At 38.7% G+C, this 26,560-nt stretch overlaps 1 protein-coding gene across 1 annotated transcript in view; it reads left to right on the top strand.

Moving 5' to 3' along the window:
- Positions 1–26,560, top strand: part of eys (EGF-like photoreceptor maintenance factor) — a 266,834-nt gene that overhangs the window by 48,809 nt on the left and 191,465 nt on the right. Inside the window, exons 9-14 of the mRNA XM_084736538.1 lie at positions 6,896–7,035; positions 10,675–10,838; positions 10,994–11,247; positions 15,153–15,257; positions 20,273–20,395; positions 24,482–24,595. Coding sequence (XP_084592664.1) covers positions 6,896–7,035; positions 10,675–10,838; positions 10,994–11,247; positions 15,153–15,257; positions 20,273–20,395; positions 24,482–24,595 — 900 coding nt within the window. The remainder of the gene's footprint in view (positions 1–6,895; positions 7,036–10,674; positions 10,839–10,993; positions 11,248–15,152; positions 15,258–20,272; positions 20,396–24,481; positions 24,596–26,560) is intronic.

Below are 26,560 nucleotides of genomic sequence, written 5' to 3'. Positions count from 1 at the left end.
TTTTGGCTGTTCAGGGTGATATTGGTTGGATTCCTGGTTCAATAAGGCGAAAATGTGAAATGATCAGACTGTGGAATTGTTTGCTTAATATATCAGAAACTGGGTCAATAAGAAGGTTTTTCTTTGGAGTAAATTGCACAATCCTTCGTGGGCAAAAGTACTGGTTCCAAACTTTTTTAGCTTATGCCCCCTCACCCCACATTTTTTTTTACATCACCATCAGCAAACTGTAAAATCATGTTCATTCAACTTGTTTCATTTTCTCCCCTGATCATCCACACCCCAACTGCAGTGACTCTACGCCTCCCAGTTTGGAAACCACTGGTATAAAGAGATTTATGATATTTTTTTAGGAAGCTGAGTTGTACAGTGTATGTATAGTAATAATTTATTGTGCCGTACGAACACAGTTACTTTTTGAGATTTGAGGCATAATGGTTGAATGATATTTTGTTGAAACCACAAGTATGAACGTGTTCAAATCAAGTAGAATTATGGAACTGAATGTTATGTTACGGCAAATTTGACAAGAAGTCAGAGGTGTTTATTTACACAGCTGAGAACAGGAATCCTTCCTCCGGTTCTTGAAGCTGGTGGATTTAAGATCATCCAGGAGGACAACAGGTTGTGTGAATCATGTGAATTAGGAGAAGTAGGAGAAATTTCTTGTGTATTGTCCTTTTTATGATGAGTTAAGATTACCTATATTAAATGAAATGTCTGTTCAAAGTCCAGACATGATCTGGTGCTCTGATGATGACAGAATAGCACCGTTATTTAATTTTTATGCTTATATGTTGGCTACCTTTGTTTCTAAAGCTTGGAAAAATGTCAGAAAGGGTGTTTTTTTTTCAGTATTTCTCATAATTTATACTCTGCTTTCTTGTCTGTTTTTCTAGATAATGGTGTGATGTAAAAATCAATTATAGTAATCAAGTCAAAATCAAAGATTTTACAACATCTATGGCTCCAACTCATTAATTGTACTGCAGTAGTCATTGTTACATTGTTATAGTCATTGTTGTTATCGTTTTTGCTCCTTTAAATTAATAGTCAAAATTGTGTTTATACTATTTTCCCAATGTGTTTTAATTAAGCACTCAAATGCATTTTATTATGAAACTACATGTTCTGAAACAGCCATTATATAAAGGCTTCTTTTCAGCACAGTCCTGATCACAACATGCTCTGTTGTACAGTATTGTATTGAAACAGCACAGTCAGGGTCTTAGGCACATTGTTCACAGTATCAGTTTACAGAACCAGCCTGTGGTTGACAGCTGAGAAAAATCAGCAAGCTCATTGCCAGAGCTCAATAATGCAACCAAATTGTGCAAATATATTAATGAGTTTCATGATATTGTATTATGACACTGCCGTTAATATGATTTTCCAGCAACTGCTGATTGTGCCTGACGGACTGGGCTTGAATTTACATTCAGTGAACGTATGAACTGATGGACCACTCGCGGGAGCTCCATGATTTTGGCAGGGTTACTGTGTCTGGCAACTGCTGTTTACTGGAACATTTTGCTTCACATACAGACTGAAGACACTGTGGGCAGATCAAGCATCTCTGAGGCCAGGTGACGGTTTTCTCACAAGAATTTACCACCGTTATTTTTAGCTGCTTTTTCTCAGCAAGTGTTTTAGGCTCTTTAGGGAAAAGTAACATTGATGGTAATGAAACCTTGTGTTTGTTCACTCTTGTTCAATTAAACATTAAAGGACAACAGCAGTGTTAATGACTCCGGGTCACGCAGCCCGTTCGCCTCATCAGTCGCTGAAGCAAGGCACATTAGAGTCACTATTTAAGGTGACATTCAGCGGTGGCGTTGTATTTTCATCAGCTGATGAATTATGTCAGCCCTTGAAGTGTCTGAGGTGCAACTCACCCCAGTTTAAAAGATTGTGAATGATAGCTGGAAGTGTTCATCCATCCATCCATCCATTTCTTATACAGCTTATCCTGTTCAGGGCTGTGGGGTGGGGGTGGGGGTGGGGGGGCTCTTCCAGCGTGCATTGTTTGAGACGTGGGGCAAACCCAGGACAGGCTGCCAACACACAGACAGAAAAACAAAGTCATACCTACAGGGAGTTTAGAGTTTCCAGTTCACTTAACTGGCATGTCTTTGAACTGAGGGAGAAAACTGGAGGAAACCTTTGCAGACACAAGGAGAAATTACAAATTCTTTTAAAGGCCAGCTCTTTGTTGTTCATTTTGAAGCTACTACAAGCAGTTTTTAACTGGTTATGAAACGGTCTCAATTTGTTTCTGAGTAGGTATTTCTATGTGGTTATTCTCTCCTGAAATCAGATGAAATGAGCCTGTGTTTACATTTTCCCAACCACATTTGAGGTCAGTAGTACATTAGCCAGTTAAAAATAAACTGAGTTTTATTTAGATAATTTTATTTTTGTGGATATATTTTGTGGTTATTATGCTGGAAATACTACTGCTTTTGTCCACAAGGGCCTCCAAAATATACACAATAATATTAAAAGTTGATATTAGTAGCTTTAATGGCACAATGATGATAATCAGGTTGAGTAATTATTTAAGAAGAAAAGCCCACATTCTCAGAGTTCAGCTTCTTAAATGTGAATATTTTTTGGTTTATTTTACTCCTCTATAAGAGTAAAGTGAATATCTCTGGGTTTTGGACAAAACAAGACATTTGAGGACGTCATTTTTGGCTTTGGGAAACACGGATCGACATTTTTCACCATTTTACAACATTTTATAGACCAAACAACTAATCAGTTAATCAAGAAAATGATCAACAGACTAATTCATGATGAAAATAATATTTGTTTGCTCCTCTAACTAAGATTATGTGAGTTCAGAGTTAAAAGGAATAAAATATAGGGTGGAAGAATCTGTATTAAAAATCTGTATTAAAGCTTTTTAGATGAATAAAATTCAGTGCTGGTCCTGCCAACCTTTTGGTAAAGATCACCAGTTATGAAGCTTTGGGCTGAATGGTACATAGATATTTCCATTTATATATATTTATATATATATATATATATATACCTTATGTCAACAGTGCTGGTAATGAAAAGGCAAAGAGGTAAAGATCACGCCCGCTGAAGTCTTACGCTTAATCCTACTTTATTAACAAATGGGACTTTACTATGTAGGTATGTGGGACCCTTATGTTCCTTCATTGAGCAGCAAGAAAAAAAAGACAAATGTCAGTGTTCAGACAGTCCATGCAGACATTTGGAATCTCACCATTTATACAAACAAACTGCTTTTCTGTCTTAACATTTTCCAGCACAGGAGATCTGATGTGACTGTCCCTTTAGCTTTTTGGGTGAGCGTCTCTGTGGAGATCTTGCTGTGATGTTAGAGGAATGAGGGGGTGGGTTGATGGCGATGTCATTGGGGTTATCGAGCGGGAGCCTCCCATCACAGATGTCAAGTTGAATTAGACCCATGACACCCCAGCAGGCCCAACAGTTACCATAACCGCCCCCGTTACACCTGCTCAGAGCACTGATCAGGACTGTACCATCCATCCATACTGGCCTGTCTGTATACTAAAGAGCATATACATGTTTCACAAAAAATTACCTGTAATGACTGAATTTACTCCTTTTGAATTGTATCAGGCTCATTTTAGAAAAGCTTTTTTTTTTTTTTTTTTTTTTTGCTTTTTTCAGTAAGCCCTTTTAAGTTGACCTAATAATCACAGTAATTATATGTTCCCATCGTTTCAAGGATGAAACAAAGTTTATTCATCTAATGCTGAAATATCAGCAATTAATTTAAAAATTCACTTTTGTCTTGTCACTTTGATCATTTGTTGGTAATATCAGCCACCCCAAATTATGCTGGTGTTACTGTCACACACTTTTATTTTAAAATAATGCACTGAACCTTCAAAGTTTTTTTATGGATAAGGAGGTTATTGGAGGAAGTGCAGTGGACAAGGGTATATTGAAAGTGGGGAAGGAGGGGGTGTGGGGGAATAACTTGCTTCAACCATGGATTGTATATTAAATAGGATTTCAACTTATTTAATATACAATCTATGGCTCCGACTTGCAATTTTGACTCCTGTGCTTATTTTTACATATGCACTTTGCCAAAAACTGCAGGAGGGCTGGGCTAACAATTTTTTCCCTTTAGATTAATCTCTTGTTTATTTTCTGAATTAATTGATTAGTTGTTTGGTCCAAAACAGTGTCCTGAAAATATAAAAAATGTTGACCTCAAATATCTTGTTTTGTCCACAACCCAAAGATATTAATTTTACTGCAATAAAGGAGTAAAGAAACCAGAAAAGATTCATATTTAAGGAACTGGAATTAGAAAACTCTATACTCCTGTTTTTTTGAACCTGCAAATGCTACGTATTGCTCCTTTAAACTTGTAAGGCAATAATACAGCAAGTATGGAGTGTTGTTTGACCACTGATTCGACACTGATATTCCCTGTACGTCTTATCTTAAACACGAGATGGATATCCATCGTTTGCACACGAGCTGCTGCCTTTTCTTTTCAGCCTGAGCCATCGTTGCTCTTTTCAGCCGCCTCTGAAGCTGCTTTTGCAGCCTGCCGTAATCCCTGATCATGAATCCCTAACTCCCTGAGTAAACTGGTACTAGATGTGGCCACAGATCCATGGTAACGAAATTCCACAGGGCGTACCCTGGCTTTCCAGCCTTGCTACTAAATCTCATCTGTTATCTCAGTAAACCTAAGCCTCTTCCGCTCATGTGCCTCATCTGCTGCATCTTCTCATGCTGAAGTGAGTTCTGCAATGTAGGAAAATGCTCTGCTGAGTGCTGGACCACAGTACCGCGCAAAGTCTTGAGACATGGGTGGAATTATAAGTTGCTGGCCTATGACTGTTTTCTCTCTAAGCTCTACCTGCCACTGAATACATTATATTGTACCGACTCAATAATTCGTCTCCTCAATGACAGTACACTAGAACAAAGGGCCTTTTGAGCGTTGAAGCCTTTTTCCTGGACCCTCTCCTGTTTCCAGACACTTTTACCCCTCTACCCCAGCCCTCTTCACTGTTTTCTCCCCCGGCCTGCCCTGACCCCCCTTGACGCTCTGCCCCCACCCTCTAAAAATACCCTGTGCAAAGGGCACAATGGTGAATTTGGAAAGGACGTGACAAAAGGTGCATGGCACAAATCCAAAAAAAAAGCAGACAAATACAAATACACACACAACTCTCAGATTATAGAGCCATAATGATAATATATGTTTGTGATTGTTCAAACAGATAAGAAGAAGTGTTGTCATATAGATGTTATGATAAAATTTGAAGTGTAAAAGCCCCCACACATGATCAGCAGTCAATCCGCTTGGCGCTGACTGTCTTATTGTTTTCCTATGGAGAGAGCGGTGGCCCCTGACTAAAACAGCACCCACGCTGTGTCACACTGCCCGGATTTGGCACAGGGTGCTGCACTCAAAGTTCAAATTATATGAAAGTTGATCTTGTTTGCCACTGAACTTTTCAGAGCACAATCAATGAGATAACAGCTGTATGTGACGACCAGAAACCAGAAGCGACCGTAGATCTGTGGAAGCGACAAAAGCAGGAGAGGGAGAGTCGAGTCTTGAAGGGAACCCCAGACCTGCGAAAGATCTGGCAAGAGTGATCATTTTAACATTTGTTCATCGTCACAGTGAAGGAGCAACACAAACGCTGTTTGTGAGAGTTTCACAAATCAGGAGTTCCCTTCCAGACAAGAAGGAAAAAAAGTGTCTAAGAGCTCATTTCTTTTAAAATCTGATGATTTTGCAACTTGTCTGTTTTAGTTTGTTGCTGTTTAAAGCACTTTGTAGTGTGGATTTTGAAAAGTGCTCTATAAATAAATAATATTATCATTATTATTATTTTTAAGCTGCCACCTCTACTCTGCCTCTCTTTGAACCCACCAAGGCTCTTTTTGCAGATATAATTATTTTACCTCACAGAAAACAGGACTTGATGGTCTTGATGTTAGTTTTCTTGTGTGACTTTGGTGTTAGAACGTGTTAGTTTGGTTTTTAACTAACAGATCGAGGCAGCGGAAGACCAACGTGATCTGCTGATCCGAGTCAAAGTTTGTTACGCAAATTAGCTTTGTGGCTGTGAAGAGAGCAGAAACAGTGCCTTCAGTTCCCCCATCAGAAAAGACTGTCTGATGGCAAAGTAAAGCGGTGAAAATGTATAAATTTAATGTACGTATCAAAATTGATTTCTGCAACTTAACATTTGTGTTGAAGGAGTCTTGAGCGATATATCAGTTTTAGCTCCCCGTTGTTGAGTTGGCTCAGACTGAGGCAGATAACATGGTGCAAACATTTGTGTGACTGTTTTTCTCTTTCTTCTTTGCCAAGTATTTATTTAACACAAAAATGATATGAAATCACCAATAACATACACTATATGCAAAGACCGCCCCCTGAACATGTTTTGGAAGAGATTTAAAGAATAATTATTAGTAGGATTTGTAAAGCTGCAGTAGTGCAAACTTCTCACTCCTCTAAACCTCACAGAATTAATTCATGTAAGTTCATGGTCCATTCAACTATTGGTTATGCCAAATGTGTCGTCTCTGGGAACAAATCGGGCATTATTTCCAATTACACCACCACAGTGAGGGCTTTGCTTTAGGGGCAAATGTCTGCTGTGACACTAACCAACCGTTTTTTTTCCTCCCTGCAAATCTGATATTGGTTACACATGAGTATTAAAATCAAAAGAGCAAGAAGAACAGGGATTAGCTGAAAAGTCCATGGAAAAAGAAGAGGCACAATGCGAAAGTTTGCATAATTAAGCTTAAGTCAAAAATTTAATTGAGGCTCTAGTTAAGTCAGGTGCACTGTGGCACATCGACTACGCCTTAAAAAATAACTGTATGAAATCTTTTCTTTCAGGTTTTCTGGGGAAGAACTGCGAAGTTGACATAGATGCCTGTGTTCTACCCAACATCACATGTCCGCCAAAGACTCGGTGTTTGGATCTCCCACATGGCCTTGAATACACCTGCCGTGTACCCTGCCCTCAAAACCTTCAAGTGAGTTCAAAACATTTTAATGGATTATTTGTCCTCGCATTCTGCTCTGTATCCACATGTTAAAATATCCCTCTTAAGCCTCATGCATGTTTAAAGAGCTCCTTATCTGCTTTTTATTTCTCTTGAAGCAATTTCCATGCAATTTGTACAACAGTGCTGCAACATTATCACAACAGCAGGGAACCATAATAAGCAAATAAATGAGGATGTTTTAAGTAATTTTCCACGCTCTCTATGATCATTTTTGTCATGTATGAGCTCAGGACTCATATAGAACTCACCAGAACAATAACACTGATATATAATTGAACTGATGGTACATGATGAATGCATTTCCAAATGAGCAGAGTGGCACTTTGCCCTAAGAACGCACAGTGTGTTCTCGGTTAAAACACTTTCATTATGTTACGCAAAGAAAGTAGGAATATTCACAGTGTAAGAAACCTGCAAAATATCTTCAAACTGTCACCACAAACTGAATTATAACATTGAAGAATTAAGTGAGAAGGTATCAAATATTAATTTCAGTATCTTATTCATAAAATGTGGGATAATCCTTTGTTATACACAGGGATAAAAATAAGCGTAAGTCCCACAGGAAGATTGACAGCAAATGCGATAATCCATAAACACAGCAATCAGCTGGTGCTGAAGCTGTAGAGTATGTTGGTTTACACCGGGAAGAAGACAGTATTAGATTCTTGACTAATGAGGGAACTGGCTGCTTTCTTCTGACTTTTATTGATGCATTAGAAACATGAAAGAACCAGTAAATGTAGTTAAAGCCCTACTCCAGCCTGAGTTAACTGATGTTTAGGTTAACGTTGTTTCTCAGAGAATGTCGGGTGGTTATAATCGGATGTGATCAGTTACCATGACAACATCATTAAAGTTCCCATGAAATAACTAACATGTAGTTAAAAATCTTATTGTTATCAGCATTACATCATCATCAACATAAGTTATGAGGTGGAGGATTTTTCTTCGCCACCTTCTCCTGAAAACGAGGACTCCAACAAGAGGCAGCTCACCTGCGAGGGGGTGTGTTTCTCTCTTCCCCTCGCAGGTGGGGTGTGTCACATCTTGTTCGAGAGAGCCTCCCCCTCCAAGCGAATCCAGGGAGGGCAGTGTTGACTTCAGCTGGACCTGTAAATAGCTTATTATCCAGCTGCCGAGCTGGATGCTCTGCAGCTATCAAGCTACATGCCCTGCTAAAAGGGAAGCTCTCCGATAACCTGCCTGTGGTGGCAGGACAGGGTTATTGCCAAAGTGTGACACACACTCAAGCCAAGTTATTTTTTTTTTTAAATATAAAATTTGCAATATATGTATTATAATTTGACAATAACAAGTAATGATGAGTTGTCCACTGTAAGCTGATCAGCTGTTTTAACTGTCAACATAAAGTTAAGCCCAGTATCCTGAAAACAAAAGCTCTGAAAATTCACACTCTGGAGTTTGAGTTCAGTCAGTGCCCGTCTCACTGCCTGCCAGACTCTGTTCACACAATTTAAAATTTTACAAACATCTACTTCTACTACAATATTGTTAATAATTTCTTATGACTCATAAACAGACACTTATTTGTCGAGCATTATTTTTAACCCTAATTAACATGAAAGAGGCAAAAACATTCCAACCTGGAATGGAAATTTCACAGGGGGAAATGAAGCATTCTGAATAAACTACAAATTTCTCCTTAAATTAACATTTTCAGGCAATGACTACAAAAATCTGAAATATAAAAATGCTAACATACACTGGTGTGGGGCTCAGGGTAACAGATTCTGACCCCTGATGACCTGACTTAAATTATAAAAACACCTGGTTGGTGATTACAGGGTTGAAGTACATGTTCACAGTGTACTGTATACTGCATATTTAAAATCACTGAAGCACATTTTTAGTCTGAATGTGGTTGCACATCCTCCAGATTTTTTAGCAGTCATGGTGGAGGTTGACAAAGCTAGGACTGTGTGGTTGTTTGTCATGGTGTTTGCTTTTGGCATGCACAAGGGGAGCACATTTACAGGACTGAAAAGATTGCTGCCGCCCGATGCAGACGGGTGCTACTGAAGATTTGCCTCAATGTCTGTATTTTCGAATGCGCGGGGTTTCTTTTACATGTAGATGAATCAACCCTCCACGTTTTATAAAAAGCAGCCAAACCTGAGCAGAGGAGCTTCTTCAGATGACAGATGGAGATGATCACTCACTGTGGAGAAAGGCTCATGTTGGCCCCCTTACAGAAATGCCATGATGTCTGCATTATACACCTTCACACAAGCCAGCCACCCCCTGCCCCTTTGTTCCCCTCTACTATATATACACATGTAGCTGCGAGCAGGCGTATCTGTTTTGTTACACAGAACACTTGGGAGGTTTAGCCCTCGATGACCATTGATCTTGTCTTGTAAGACATGATGTAGATGTACATGGAATACTGAGTGAATCCAGTATAAAGCATGAATCAGTATTCATGAGTGTGTCATGTGGCTGTAATGAAGCTCATTCTCAGGCAGCCAGGAGCAGAAAACGACGAGGGGTTGCATCGTAAAATATTGGTTATATTTTGGAGCAGAATGGGCTCAGTCCAATCTGAGATATTATCATACAAGATGAAACGATTCAATTTTGCCCATGAAGCAGCATGCCTCTTTTTTTCATGACGTGTTTATCTGGCTGTTCTACAGAATTGGTTCAAAGTCAGTGTGGTAAACATCAGGGATGTAACAATATATCAAATGTCGCAATTAAAAGATGCCCCGTACTGTGCTGTGATAATTTGTACCATGGTATTACATGGTTAATTGTTTTATTTTATTATTTTTACTTTATTTTACCAGAATATTGCTAGTGACACTGCATAGTGTTTTTGTAATTTTACATACATCATTCAAGCATTCATTGCCCAAAACTAATAATTTCTACATCCTTAGGTCACAGCTGACTACTTTTATTTTATTTTATTAAAAGAAAGAAATAAGCCAAACGAGGCTCAATTTCCAAAATTTCTATACTATTGATTATTTAATTTTTAATTGGCTTAATTCTTAACATCGATTCATCAATTAATCATTTACTTCTCTGGTGAAAGAAAAAAACATTTTATGCAAATAAATATTGTACACAAGATTCATTATTCAATAACAGATAGTTTTCTTCAGTTGTAATTTTTCTTTGCTTTTAATATCATGATAAATATTGTATTGTTGACCTTGTACCATGTTATTGTCACATCCCCAGTAATTATCCTAAAAATGTCTCTTTCCCAGTACTTTTTATGTATGTAATGTTTGTAATCCAACTTGATTACTTTCTTTTACTTTTGGATTACCTCACATATGGTGACATTGTTTAGCCTGATATAATGTTTTATGTTTGTCATCAGGTTCTTTAATTGTTTGTTTGTTAGCTGCCTTCCCATTCAAAGCACCTTACAATGGTGATTTTATATATATGACTCTTACTGCTATCTCAAATATTATTCTGGTTAATATAGATAAGACAATGATCCTAGTAAACATACAAGATTTTCAGACTTAAATGCCTTTTAAATTAGTTTTTTTTGGTGTGGGACAGCAGTTTGCATCACTTCAGTAGATTGTCCCATCTAACAGCTCTGTCTTCTGTCAACAGCCGTGTGCCAACGGAGGACGCTGCGTGCTGAACAATGCCAGTAGCTACACCTGCATCTGTACACCTGGTTGGTCTGGTCAGAACTGCCGTATAAATGTCAATGATTGTGTTCGACACCGGTGTCAGAATGGAGCCACTTGTGTGGATGAGATTAATGGTTACAGGTGAGTGTTCAAATCTTGATTGTCTCCGGGCCATCCAGCCACCAGAATGTCAATGATTGTAAAAGCCGTGACATTTACTGCTCTCTTCCTTCAGGGTTGAAAGAATTCCTCTCACTCCGTACAGTATTAAGAAATTCTCTTTAATCTGTTTCTAGCTGCCTTTGTCCCAGAGGATACACAGGCGTCTTCTGTGAAGAGGACATTGATTACTGTGTTGGCCATCGCTGCTCTGAACGTGGTGTTTGCCTGGACCAGCAGTACAACTATACCTGCCGCTGCATGCTCGGATTTGAAGGGTCGCTCTGTGAACTGGAAACAAATGAGTGCAACAGCTTCCCCTGCGCGAGCGGCGCCACCTGTGTGGACCTAATCAGTGATTATCGGTGCCACTGTCCCCCAGGGTTTGAGGGTATGAGACCATCTGATGTGAATATGAGCCCATTTACAGCCATTAGTACGGCCAGCCACACGAATATCAGGGTCTGGAGCAGGTTTCAGTGGTTAAATATTAAGATATTGCAAACGGGAATATGCAGCATTCATACAGGAAGTTAATCAGAATTGACTTGGGATTATTGAACATTAGATGCAGTGTTCATATTGAAATTTCATATGGAAAATTGTAATTAGTGTACATAGACATTATTGAAATTCAGACATATGATTAAACAACAGTTGCTTAAACCTACTACTGGAGGCCTCTGTGGATAAAAGTAGTGGTCTTTTCTCAGCAATAGCCACAAAATATAATGTCAAAAATAAACTTAAAGAAATAAAAATCTCCTGGCTAACATATTCACTGTACCATGGCTTAGAAAAATGTAAACGCAGACTGGTTTCACCTGATATCTGACCCTGTGGAAGCCAGTTAGAATGACTATGTATTAAAAACAGCCAATCTTCTTGCAGATGGCAAAAATTATTTAGAGCTTAACAAGGAAAAGCACCTGTACCATGTTTACCAGATGTTTTTAAGGCAAAATTAACATGAGTTAAAGTTGCCTGTTACAATCATGTTTATGTTGAATCTTGCCTGATTCCTTGATTAAGCGTCTTTGGCTGATAAAGACTGTAAAAAGAAATATCGTATCATTTTGCAGATATAACTTTAATTATGCACATGCGACACTTGTATGTCTGCGCTGTGCTTCTTGAAATGAAATAGCGAAGTGGCTATTTAAAGGAGCATCTTACGGGGCGTCATCACAATAATTACAACAGATTTGTGAAGACCTAAGCAAAAAAGAAGAAAAAAAACTGTCAGCAGTAGTTTTCTTTTTTTGCTCAGTAAATGTGGAAAGTCTAAAAGCTTTGTATTTTATGACTGCATCTGCCAGTGGGCCATCATAAGAGTTGGCATAATAATTTGTCAGGTCTACTACAAGCGAGACTCGATGTTCTCTGCAGTTAAGTGAAAAAAAAAAAGTGTGTATACTGATATCGGCCAGATGAGTTGGAAAATATCGGAATATTGGGTATCATTTTTTTCTAATTATGCTAAAATCAGGATGGAAGGAAGGAATCAAATGCAAATAAATAGTTAAGTTAGATAAAGTTAAGTTAGATAATATACATTCAAAAAAGCCTGTCTTGTTACCTTTAGATTTTTTATCTATATTTATACATTTAGCAGAATGTGGACTGTTACTGTAACGAGTCTTGGTGATGAAAATGTCTGAACTGAACAGGGGTGCAGTGTAAGCTGTTGAATTCATTAATATTGTGTGGACTAATGATGTCGCTCCGCATCATAGAGTCTGTGGTGCAAAGTGTGTCTCTAACAGCGTATTTAGACTGGAGGTACAGTCAGCAGCTCCTTTAATTATGTGAGTATCTTACAGTACATGATTAACAGAACACTTGTCAGTGTTTGGGGTCGTGATGGCAAAAGTACAATTACCTTTGGTGTAGACAGCAGTGCAAATAGAAGAGCAGCGCCTGAAGGATGTCAGGCTGTTAGTTCTCTGTGAGTTCTCCAGCTCGCAGAGAACTAAGAGGTCTGAAATACTGCCAGAGGCCAGACCTGCTGGAGCTTTAAATTTGTCAGTAAAATCTTAAATCAATTCCGTATCTAACTCTTGCCCAGAGGATACTAATATTGAGGTTATTCCGTTCGTGCATACATACAAGCTGCAACATGCTGAACACATAATCATTCAATCACATTTTGAGCCAGTAGAATTAGAGGTAATCAGCCGCCTCATAAAACAAAATCCTGTCTTCAATAAAGCAGGTGCTGCTCATTGTTGAGAAAACAAACAGACATGCGGACTGCATCTGTCCTCGATGTTGCTGTGGTTACAACAACGTATTGAACAAATCTCCGAGGCCTCATATTAGACTCCCACCTAAAATTTGAGAAGCACATTAAGACGATGAGCCAGGCCGCAAAAGCAAACTTGCATACGTTCAGACTTATCATGCTGCTTATTGTGTAACCTGTTGGTCACAAGCAGCAATCTCCAACAACCAAGCCTCTTGTGATGGTATACAATCGAAAAAATTAAAATTCTAGACAGGAAGCCAATAAGATCACCTCATTAATGAGAGAAGCCATATGTCACATCCCAAGACTGTGCTCCCCCTTTGGGCGAAAACAAGCACTGTAAAAGCAGCCAATCAGTATGTCTTTCTGTGTCAAACACTTCATCACAAGTTAGATAATGACGTTACTGCGTAAATGATATGTGTGACAATTGTGTTTGCTGATAGTAAATCAGTAAAGAGTCTTAGTGATGGTGATTTTACTGTGAAAAAATATGGCCCGACTGTAAAACACCTGATTTCAGAATGGAGTTTGGTTCAACAATACCAAAACAGAAAAATAAACTGTCTTAATGACACAGAAAAGGTTAGTCCATTTTGATGGAGACAGACCGAAAGCTCTTTCGTCGATCTGCAGAGACTTAGCAAAACTGCCCACCTGACTGGCCCGAGGTTTCAGGCTCCTACCAGCTAAACATCATTTCCCTTTTTTGCCGTTAAACTGACAGACCTCTGAAAAATTAGAGCGGCTGTTTTTATCCAAAAAGCGGTGGGTGCTTGATGCAGGAGCAGAGTACCCTGATGGGTCGCTCTCATCCGTTGCCATGTTCCTGAGAAATTAAAAATGTTATGTTTTGATAATTTCATTAATTTTGCCTTAAATGGTGACATAATCAGGCTCCTCAGGTGCTCAGTGAGCTCAGAGCTTCAGGCTGGGTAACAAGTGGAGACTTGTAAAGTTCCCCTGCTTCAGTCCTCATTTGGAAACACAGCTTTTTCTCTCTGGGAAAATTAACATGTTGAATCCTACAGAGATCAAACTGGATCCTGATTTGGATCATTATAAACTCAGACTGAAACAGTTTTTTGAAGAGGGTCCAGTCATGTAGTCACAGTGCTTACTATTTTATGGTGCTTTACTGTGTTATAGTTTGTGTCTTATGTTGTTCTCTGTATTTTCTGGTTGTTTGTGTTGTTTACTGTCTCCTGTGTATTTGCTGCTGAGTCTTTTGTATCTTAAAGGCTCAGCGAGGGACGGGCATTGCAAATGAGCTTAGGCTATAAATAATGTGGTGTTTGGCATTGCTTTATGCTACTTGTCCCTATACAAATAAACACTAACTTAAAAAATAAAAATAAGCGAATTATTGTTCATGTATTCATGTAGGGACAGCTCACCCCGAAATAAAAATTTTCCTCTGGCCTGTAGTAGTGTTACTTATCCATCTAGATAGTTTTGCTGTGAGTTGCAGAGTTCTGGAGATATCAGAAATGTCTGTCTTCCATCCTATACAATGGAAGTAAATGACACCCATCCTGTGTTGCTCAGAGCAACAAAAGATACATTTGAAATCTTCAAAACCAGTGGCTCTTTCCAAAAACCATGACGTACTTACCTGAGATAATCCACAGACCTTATTGTGAGCGGTTTCATGGTGGAACTACTTTCTTTCTACTTTAACAAACTACCTCTACTTCTAATGGAAAGAAATGGAACTGCTCATAACAAGGTTTGTGAATTATCTTAAGCAACTGGGTCATGATTCTTGAAAAGAGACACTGGCTTTTAATACTTCAAATGTGTTTTGGGCTCTTTGAGAACCATAGGATGAGTGCCATTTAGTTCCATTATATTGGCTGATATCTCCAAAACTCACACCAAAAATATCTAGATGGATAAACAGCACTGCAAGCCAGGGGAAAATGTGCATTCTTCAAACTTCCAGTAGTTATGAAAAGTCCACAGTGACAGCAAAATGTATTATTTAAAGCATATTTTAAACTGTATTCCTTGTGACGTTAAATAGAGTTTGTTTCTTTATCCTGCAGGGAGGACCTGCTCTGAGAATGTAAATGATTGCCGGTCGCAGCCTTGTCTGAATGGAGGTTCATGTATGGATCTGATAAATGACTACATTTGTCATTGTCCTCTTGGTAAGTACTTTGTATTGTTGAGCATGTTTACAAAAATATCATGCTATTAATTTTCTGTATACTGTACCTTGGGAATATGGGAGAAGGTTATTTCTCATACATTCATATAAAAACCTGTTTGTTTACTTTTACATTTTTCATTAATTGAATTGTCTGTTACCCTACTCTTTTGAATGCAGACTGGTTAAAATAACCATCTAACAAGATTCAAGATTCAAGATGTTTATTGTCACACCAGTTATATAACTGCCATAATTTAAAAAACACTCATATATAGCAGATAAATATATATACAAAGCAGTGGAGGTTGCATTGAAGTAATACATCTGTACGAAGCTTTAAGTTAGAAAATAATTAGTTTTTCATATTTTATCTTTAAGAATCAAGGTTAAATGTAATTTTTTCTTGCTAGGTACTGATGTGTTGTCTTTGACTTCATGTTTTACACATTTCTATATGTTAGACATTTAATAACACATGTTGCAGTAAGCATCCATAATCAGCCCATGATAGAGGCTGGTGCCACGTTCCTCAGTGTGCGGCTGATTTTACTATGCCCTCCGGTAATAAAATACTTAATCACTACGTGATTGCATGAGTCAGAACGCCACAGCCAGACCACTTGGCATTACGAGTCCAATGTCACATTCAGTGGTAAACAGCCGCGATCCACAGAACAGGATTTACAGACAAATATTTGGAAAATAAAATCCACAAAACATAGGTGTTGACAGGACACAAAATACACTTCAGCACTGGGCGATGGCTCTGTTTTGGTAAATGATTTCCTTAGTATATTCCACAAGGAATTAAAACCTTTATATTGTGTTTTTGTACTCTTTAAATTCTCCCATTGTGTTCAGGTTGTTTGAATTTGATGTAGTGAAACAATATCCCTGCTGTTTTGTTGCCATCTTCTTTTAGTTTTCTGTGCCTTTCCCTCAGCCAAATATGCCTCCATTTAACTGCACAATAAATCAGCACAAATGTGGGTGAAGTCATTAAAACATTTACTGCTGCGAAACATGTACGGCACCTGTTACATGGTGTGTTTTTATGACTTTATGGATGCGGCAAATGCATCACTGTAAATAATCTGCTCTTATTGTTTTTCTGCCTCTTGCTCAAATTAGATTTTGGCAAAAACAGACCACCGATGTGTCGGTAAAGCTTCCATTACCGTTTTCATTTCAATGACAGATTTATAGACAGGTGTTTCTGATCACTTTATCTTTTCAGAAATTCAATTAGATAAATGGCCTGTCAGGTTTGCCTGCTTCTCCCTGCAAAAAACACACAAAGAATCAGAGAAGACCATCACTATTTTCATTGAATCATTCTTGCCTCTGTTTCCTGTTTGCAGCTACTCTACAATATGTCTCTGTTGTCCAGGTGCACATTTATAATTGTGGCATTTTAAATTATTTTTATGACTGGAACAAGAATGCTCTTCAGCCAAGGTTGTGAAATCCTTCACAAATATTTAATCTGCATCTGGATCTGCATCAAAACACACAGAGTGATTGGCAATCACACAGGTGTTTTTTTTGTTTTTTTTTTTGTTGGGGGGACAGACTCATGATTCATGACCAGTTAGTACCACGGAAATTCATAATGTTGCTGTCGTGCCACCAGAATTTTCTGTGCATATTACAATGCCGTCTAAATGGAGAGTATGCACACGATGTCACTGCAGTTACGCTTACTGGGTGACAGCGTTAGCTTTCAGCTTGAATGCAACAAAAGCAGAAAATCACACCTAAAATGTGATGGGAAAGAGCTGTTGTGTGATTGACTGAAGAAATAGATTCAACAAGAAATCTGAGCAATCTTTTTACAAACTGCCAGAAGCTAAAGAAAAGAGAAGCAGATGGTTTCTCGCAGTTCACAGAAACTGAATACAGGCACTGGAAAATGGATTTGCAGTTACCATTTTGTGTCAGGTATGTTGGATTTTTGGGTTAAATCATACCTGAAGTTATGTACTGTATTGCCTGATGTTTCTTATGAATTAAATATTTAGCACCTTTCATTTATACTCTGTGCAACATCCCTGCGCATCCTCATTGCTGCCGCATGCAAAAATTATCTGTAAAGACCTGTCTTCTTTAATTTCACTAACAAATTTTGCCTTTAACTAATGTTACAACCAAGCAGCCATTTTTGTAGGCCCTCTTTGCTTCATATATTTTCCCAGCATCAAAATCAGGTATATATAAATTTCATGACACCTTATTCCTGTCCATCCAGTCCATGTCAATGACTTTAGACCACTTGCGTCTTTGGTAAGTTGTAAGGATCACTGTTGAGTCCAACTTTCTTTGATTTATGCAGATGATCGATTGTTTTACTTCCAGTGTTTCAATTTTCCCTGCGAAAGGCAGCTTTGTTGCAAGATGCTTTGCCACCCAGTCTGGCTGAGGGGGCGTGTCCTGGTGGAAAAGTGACGTCAGTGCGTACCCTCTATTCAGCAAATATGGCATTTTATTCGAGCCAGTACCAGGAAAATGGTTTGGTGTTATATTACGTACAAAAAAAGAGAAAAGGCAGGACCTGCACACCAAAAGAGCTCCCGTATGAACATTTATTAGCATAACATTTCGAGCTGGCATGGTGGCTCGCTGGTGTTATATAGTATCACATGACTTTTTCAGTGGCTCATCCAAATAATTTCTGTACCAAATTTTATCGAAGATCAACTCAAAAAATTCAGGGGAAATGCTCAGAGGAAAGACACAGTTTAGAAAACATTTAAAATGTTGGAAAATCTGTTTTGGTCCAGATGGACATGAATTAAACTGACTCGTCCAGAGAAACCCTTCTGTTGTTCTGCGGTGGTGCACATCATCACATTAATAATCTTAAGTTTCTAAGATAGGAATAATCTTATTTTACTATTACAGAAACAATTCCTAAACTCATGGCTGTGTGTAAGTTTAGCTTTGGTGGGTCGGAGGAATTAAATGTGTTGTGGAGGAGAGGAAACCCCACCTTTTTGGGAAGTTTTCTCCCCAATTCTTGGCCCAGGAGAAAGAGTTGGTCACATCATATGGTTTGAGTAGGCTTCTTTCTTGTATTTACCCTGCTAACTTACAAAGAATTTCAGAAACAGTAGCTCTTTGGTGGTGGTGGTGCAGGTTTCATAATTATTCATAACCGTTAGTGTCATTTTATTTATTGAAGTGAATTTGATGATTTCCATCCAAGAACATGATTTTCAGTTTTTCAGCTCGGTGAAGCGTCCAGAACGTTGCTGATGAGAAATGATTAAACATGCTGATGAACAGCAGTTCTCCGAGCCAAGGAATAGTTATGACCCATGTCTGTTGTCATTAACCACTGAACATGAATACATGAGGACTTGTCTTTAATGCATTCAACAAAACATCACAGCATGTCTTGTTTCTACTGCGCATTTTGAGATAAAGTGAAAAGCAGTCTCACTCTCTGCCTTTCTCTCTGCAGCAGAGTTGGGCTGAGCCACTAGTAGCTGTCAGATAGAACAGGGAGTCCCATTTGGAGATGGTGACACTGTAAATGTGACATTCCTTCATGCAACATTAACCTCAGAGTGAATTGCATGCACAATTGGTTATTAAACACTTCTGAAACACTCTGTTGGAGGCAATAGCTGTCCATTAACTAGTCAAGGCAATACATAATATGATGAGAAAAGGGTAGTTGGAAGGTCATCAAACATCTAGATAGATGTGTTGATGTAAAGTACGCTGCTCTGAATCCAGGTTACAATGTAAAGAAAGTGGAGACGGCTCACAACAGGAGCTATATAATCTGATGTGACTGCTGTCTTGTGTGTATATTCAAGTCTTGATAAAAGGGATTTGCATTAGGAAGTTTGAAATATTTCTCTCCTTTGCTGCCAGTGAGTGAGACCTACTTTGCAGACAGTGACGGCACACAGATTAATGTGACAGGGATATGGGAACATTCTTCCTGTTTAGAGGCTTCTGGTTTAAAGAGGTTTTTGGTTAGCATGAGTGTGAATTTTAGAACATTTTGCCCTTAAAACTGAAATATTCTCCGACTCCATAAAGTGACTCACCCACCTTTTGTGAACATAACAATTAAATGCAAAAGGTCTACCGTGGCCAGACGCATTATGTTGTTGGGTTGTCTGTCAATCTGTCCCATATTTGCAAATGTCACATCTCAAGAACACCTTGGGGGACATTTGGAAGACATAATGTTAGGCACAAATGTTGACTTGGATTTGAGAATCAACTGTCCAAGGTCCCTTTGACCTAATGTCTGTCCCATTCATGTGAATGCGATTAGCTGAATTTCTTCAAATTTAGCACAAATGTCCACTTGGACTCAAGAATGACCTGATATGAATTAAGTGGTCAAAACACATTTCTGGCCATAGCTCAAGAATTTATATGCTAATTATGTCAAAATTTTGGAAAAGAACGTCTAACAAGATAAAATGATGAAGGGATGACATTTTAATATTCAAAAGGTCAACTTCACTGTGACATCAAAATGTTCAGCTCTCTGTACAGTGAGGCAACGATTCTAGTTTTAACCAGCATTACCTCATAGGCACAGGGTGAACAGTGTGATGTCAGCGAAAAAACACAGTAATCTATTTCAGGGTTCTCCCTTGAAGTCATCTTTTTTTGTACAAACACATCTAATGAGGATCAGTCACACCATCTGTCTGTGCTTTATTTACAACAAAAGATATTGACATGGGTATCTATCAGTGACATGCAGACATGCATTTGGTGGGGTAGATAAATGTGATATAGATCAGTTTGGTGGGGTGGGTCTCTGTCAATGATTCACTCAATTAGCATACTGCATAGCAGGTAGATTGCAAGGGGAAGAATCAATACTCCCATTAATCCGCTAAAGAAAAGGTGTCTTTACCTAATAAAACACACAGCCACATAAATATGTGTTACCGTTTTATGAATTCAGTCCTTATTGTTTATTTCTCAGTGTTTCACTGGATTTTCCCTCTCATTTGTTAACACAGTTTTTCATTGCAGGGTTCAAGGGCAAAGACTGCTCTGTGGATATTGACCTCTGCTCATTTGGAATATGCAGCGAACACACATTAATATGCGCTGAGACCATGGGTGGACAGAATGTCTCTTGCACATGTGAAAGAGGTGAGCAAGCCTTTAACAGGTGTTATGTCTGTCATGTTGGTGTATTAACAGGTGGAAAAATGAGCACATGGCGTGACTGAGAACATTTTTTTCTGTGCTGTGGAAGGAGTATGTTGCTGTTATAAATGCTTCAGTTAATGTTTAGCTGTTGTCATCATCAGATCAAGATTTCCAAGAGTCTTCTCATGCCCTACAGTCCCAAAACTGGTGCATAATGTTTTGACACCTTCATAAGAGTGTGATAATCTTATTTTGGTTGCACTTTATTGGGCAGTACACTAATGATACATGACATGACAGCCCTGCTGATTGATTTTAAATGATTATTTCCCACTGTTAAACCTTTTTTTAATTTTATTAGAGTGTAATTAGAGAGACATTACAACAGAACTGTACTGTACTGACCCATATCAAACTTTCTTGGTGTCATTAGAGACAAATTATAATAAAACTGTAAATTAAACAGTAAATTAACAGTTAGACTCTAATTGTGCAGCATACACTTAAATTATGCAGTAATTAGAAGCTTATGATGCTGTATTAGACCCAAAATATACTATACAGACAATATTATACCAAATAATACTATTACTATTCGAAACTATTCAAGACTTTTATACTATTACCTAAAGTACCAGTGTGTTTGTGCCTTTTCATCCCTGCACCTACTCATACTATAGAATGAACACATTATCATATGCCAGGTAATGAAGCCCCTAACGTCCTGTGAGGTGATATGTTTTTTTGCCTTCTGTGCACAAATAAAAATATCACAGGCACTTAAACATACATGCTTTGTTAAGCCGTAGCAGACTTTGGCGATACAGAAGGTGGTTGTTCTGTTAATTACAGGTGAGCGTTGTGGTAAGTGGAAAGTGTAATGCAGATGTACAACAAATGTTCATACAATTGTGGGTTGGAGTAGCGTGACCCAAAAGCTAATTAGCACACCTTTGCAGATGAACTTTGCTAGCTTAATCAGCTAGGCTCGGAAATTCTTTGAAGTTGCACGTTTGAACAGACGCTGTGAATGTACATTCTTATTATTGTTAGAGACTATGTATGAATGCTAGTGTTGTAGAAATGTAATGTTACTTGGTAGATCTGGTTCACAGCAGATATGTGATTTAACTGGCATTACAGTTCTGTTGTACTGTGTCCTTAATTACCTCCTAATAAAGTCTAACACAGATCTAACAGTGGCAAATAATACACTTTAGTTTACATCACAGGTCTGTTGTAATGTGTTCCTAATTACCCTATAAGAAAGTCTAATGAGGGTCTAATACTGTCTGGTAAAGAACATATTTCTAGTTTTTGTCTGATTGTGAAGAGACATGGTTGTTTCGTCACATTAGTGTACTCTAAAATAAATTGCAACCCTGATTCCCTGCAATCCCTGTAAAAAACACAATTGTGTTGGTGTGTCAGTCAAGTCCCTGTGATTCCACTCCATGAGGATGACAGTGTTATCACAGCTGCCAGCAGTGACAGGGATAACACAGGTGTCAGAAGAAGAGGCTTGACCTGTTAGATACTCTGAGGTTTGCCAGGGGTAACCAGGCTTCAGAGTCTCGCAAGTCAAGGATATATAGTAAGTGACAGAGTGCCAGTATGGGACTGTGTGTACATGCACAGGAAATCATGCAGCTTATTCCTGGACACTGTTCGGGTATTTGAAGTAAAAACATTTTTTCCTGCCAAGCCAATCATAATTCAGTCGACACCATTCCACAGCAGCTCTGCTATCTCTTTTCAAATGAATGGCTATTACATAGAAGTTCATGTAAGCCAATCAATAACCGTAACTCCATTACTCCTGTTGCACTTATGCTTGGCAGATGTCAAATTGAAGGATTGTGAGTGATTTCTTATGTAAATGAAAGCAACCTGCGGCGAGCTGCTCTCTCCAGATCACTTCTCAAGGGCAGACTACGAGATTCTGTCTTGTCTAGATGTTTCAGGTCGGCAGTCTTTCCTTTGAAAACATCTTATTCATACCCTCCCTCACTATACTGTGTGTCCCTTGGGTATCCAGACCTTTTGACCTGATGCTTAGAACTCACACTAAATCACATCCTTAAACTGAGAATGTTGGATGGACTCAAAATGGTTTATTTTCCTTGCATGACTTTGCATGTTTATACAATATGTCACTCTATGAAAAAATAGGAAATAGTCCTGGATGCCACACTCTTAGAAATGAAGGTTCCAAAAGGGTTCTTCCTTGCCTGAGATTCTACCCAAAACCATTTGCTTCTGAAGAACCCTGTTTTGAAGGAAGGGTTTGTCAAGGGTTCTCTGTGAGAGTAAATGCTCCGTTAAAAACTCTTTCCATCCAAGGATCATTGAAATCCTTGAGCAACTCTTTAATCAGAGTTCATCAGGGTTTTTGTACCATAATATGAAAAGGTTCTCAGTAGAACCCCCTGACTGTGTTCTTGATAAAACCCTTGGAATATAAAAATGTTCTCAGTAGAACCCCCTGTGTGTGTCCTAGATAAAACCCTTGAAAGGTAAAAACACTCTCAGTAGAACCCCCTTGGGGGTACTTCTAGATAAAAGTCTTGAAATAAAAAAGGTTCCTGGTAGAACATCCCTGGAACATTTCTCGGTAGAACCCACTGAGTGTGTTCTCAATAAAACCCTTTGAATATAAAAAGGTTCATCATAGAACCACATGGGTAGTTTCTAGGTAAAACCCTTGGAATATAAAAAAGGTTCTTGGTAGAACCCCATGAGTGTGTTCTAAATAAAACCCTTTGAACATTAAAAAAGTTCTCAGTAGAACCTCCTGGTTGGGCTTTAGATAAAACCATTGGGGGTTATAAAGGTTCTCAGTAGAACCTCCAAGGTGGATTCTTGTTGGCACCCATAGAAGCTGGAAAGTTTCTGGATAGAACCCCCAGAGAGGGTTCTAGGTGGAACCATTAAACCATAGAAGGGTTCTCTGTAGATTCTCTTATAGGGGGTTGTGGGTGGAACCTTCCACAGATGGTTTTAGGTAGAACCCTTGTTTGTTCAAGGTTGAACTCTCTGAAAGGGTCCCAAGTGAAACCTTTAAAAGGATGAACCGTGTTCTCCTATGAGGACAAGCTGAAGAACCCTTTATGGTTCTAGTTAGCACCTTTATTTCTAAGAGTGTATTGTTGCTGAGGATTTTTTCCCTCAGATGTTGAAGTGATTTGAACTCTGTTGAAGGGCAGACGTCACCAAGCAGTAATTGTGTTTCTACAACCAAGAAACAGTTTTCGACAGCAGCGTCTCTTTGTTTTACATTAGCATTTATTTCAAAGGAACAACTTTGCAGTGCAACACTTAATTCTGCCATCAAATTATTTGAGCTCCAAAAGCTGTTTCATCAAAAGCCCTACTTGGCACGAGACAGTTTTTGTCATCGGCTGGTTTTTCGCAGTGCAGCAGTCGTTTTTGTTTGCTTGTTGCTCTTGTTTTTGTGTAACACTACAGTATTATATCGGAGGAAAACTGCTTATTCTGACTCTTCTTTTTATATTCATTCTTCCATGTTCCTAACTGTGAGGAGCATCCCAGGATGCATCCCTTCTGCTCTGTTTAGTCCTCGGCTGACTGTGTGAAAAATTCACATTGTACATAATGATACAGCAAATAGTCTTTGGTACATGAGTGTGAGGTTCACCCACAAACAGTAGCACCAGCAATAATGTGCCTTAAACACTGGCGTGTTTTGTCCCATTAATGGCCTGTGAGTGTGTGTGAGTGTGTGTGAGTGTGTGTGAGTGTGTGTGCGTTTACACATGTGCACTGATGCATGTTATTTGTTTCATGTGGTTCCCTTTGTGTATAGATTGACTTTGATCTTAAAAATCACTGGATTTGGCTTGTTTAATGTAATAAATCAGAAGGGCAATGACTGGCTCTTATTAAACATGATTAAATGATCCAGTGAGCTGAGTCTGCATGTGCCCAGCGAGCTCTTTGAATCAATACAAGCTTTGAAAACCAGCTTTTGTTTGTGAAAACAAAGTCATGCTGATCCTAATTGGCTGAGGAATGAAAGCAGGCAAAAGGATTCCAATAACAGTGTGTTTTTTGTATATGCTGCAGGGTTTGGAGGGTCATTTTGTGAAGTAAATCTCGATGAGTGCGAGTCAAAGCCATGCCAGAACGGTGGTATTTGTGTGGACGGCATTGACCTGTATCAGTGTTTCTGCTCAGAGGGTAAGTTGCAATGCAATTAGATCACCCAATAGTCGAGATGATGCGATTATGGGGCTAATTTAGACCTTTGTAGGTTTTTAAGTGTGCAGCCAACCAGTTTCAGCCCCGGAGTTATGGCTTAAATGAAAAAGCCATTCAGAATTACTTAAACAAGAATTCTTTCTCCATTTTGTTATTTGGTGGTCGTCTTCTTATTCTTGCGGATGAATGGACAAACTGAGATGAAACGACACTGAGTTATTTCCACTGCAGCTCAAATTAACAAGCAAAGGGCGTCTTTCACTGGGTGCTCGAGTTCAACAACCATACAAGGAAAAACACATCTTCTAAAAATATTCAGAAAACCAATTGAATGCAGCCACCTCTTTTACTGTCCCTTATTTATATTGTTATGAATAAAATCATAACACAGTAACTAGGTATACAAATCCCAAATACACTGAATAATCTGTTTACACTTCACCACATCTCCCATTTTTAGTTTATTGTATGACTTTGAGCGCTGGTACTACTAAGACTACCCTCATAAATGATTCGCAAATGCAATAATTATGTAATATAATGGTTTATAAGTTATTAATTAGGTTGTAAACACTTTATAAATCTTTAATTTACAATTTTAAACAAGTTTTCACATAGTTTCATACATCAGTCTAGGCTCACTATTTGGCAAGCTCCAGTTACTGCTTACTACTAATTATTCTAAAGTATACAACCCATCACCATTTATTAATGACTTGCTAGCATAACTAAATAACTGACAAATAGAGCCTTATTGAAGCAGTACATGTTGACACTGTCAAGATAATCAGTATTGCCACAGTCTTAGTGTATGAATAAATAACTATGATATGGTATGATAAGCCAAATGAAACTTTTGGACAAAATGTGGTAAAGTGTCTTCCAGGTTGCTCCTCCAGTGGACAAAATGTAAAAGAATACACCACGACTTTCGGCGTGCTGGTGCCCCCCCCCCACATACAGCTGGTGTCCCTCCACATACAGCTGGTGCCCCCCCACATACAGCTGGTGTCCCCCCACATACAGCTGGTGCCCCCCCACATACAGCTGGTGCCCTTGCCCCTCAGACAGCCTGAGTCCGTCACTGGTAGAGAATATTTCTTGCACATTACATTTGATACAGGCAACTTATCTGCAGACTCAGTGCAACATGTCCTCAACAAAAACGTAGATAACTACCTGAATGCAGCTGGGGGGATGTACAAGAATTCAACTTTTTTTTTGCACAGCTGCAAGAGATTCTTAGTCCTTATCATCCTTTTTCACCCAACACCATTTCCTCCATATTATGACGACAAAGTTTATCTTAATATCTGTGCAGCCATGTTCCATGGAGAGTTTATAGATACAGAATTTTGTTCTGACCAAACACATCAGGTGATTTTGCTGATTAGCTCATCTCGAGCCAAAGAGCAGGAACTAATCAGTGAACTCAGTTGTTGTGTTTGCTTGGAATGAAAATGCGTTTGCTCTCAACAAAAGGTGTTTTTTTTTTTACCCTATTGTGTTGATTGCTACCTTTCTTTGTGATTTTCACTGCCTCTGTCGCCATGTTTCCTGGCTTGCAGGATCCTGGATATTGAACCTGTTAGGTTAACAAATATTTGCTTCAAATTTGTGTCACATAAAATCATTCTATCAGAAATTGTCACTCACATCATTAGAGTAAGAATGAATAAATCTCAGCTATTTTTCCAATAATTTCTTGGTCCAGTTGGCATCTTACCTGTGAGACATACCTCTGATTAAACCTTGATTGCGGGTGAAGCCTGTTATGCATTTTTAATGAAGTCAGGATAATTGTCAAATTTTATGACATGGAGAGAGGTGGAAATTGGTTCCATGGTCAGTTTGAGAAATGATGAGAATTTGACCTGCACCGATGGTGCTGATAGCCAAGCATTAGTCATGGGTCTCCTGTAGCTGCAGTGTGTGACAGTGCTA

The sequence above is a fragment of the Lutjanus erythropterus genome, chromosome 14, assembly GCF_056507025.1.
Source record: "Lutjanus erythropterus isolate fLutEry1 chromosome 14, fLutEry1.hap2, whole genome shotgun sequence".
Taxonomy (NCBI): Eukaryota; Metazoa; Chordata; class Actinopteri; order Lutjaniformes; family Lutjanidae; genus Lutjanus; species Lutjanus erythropterus.
The sequence above is the reverse complement of the archived record's forward strand: the minus strand, read 5'-3'. Positions and strand labels throughout refer to the sequence as shown.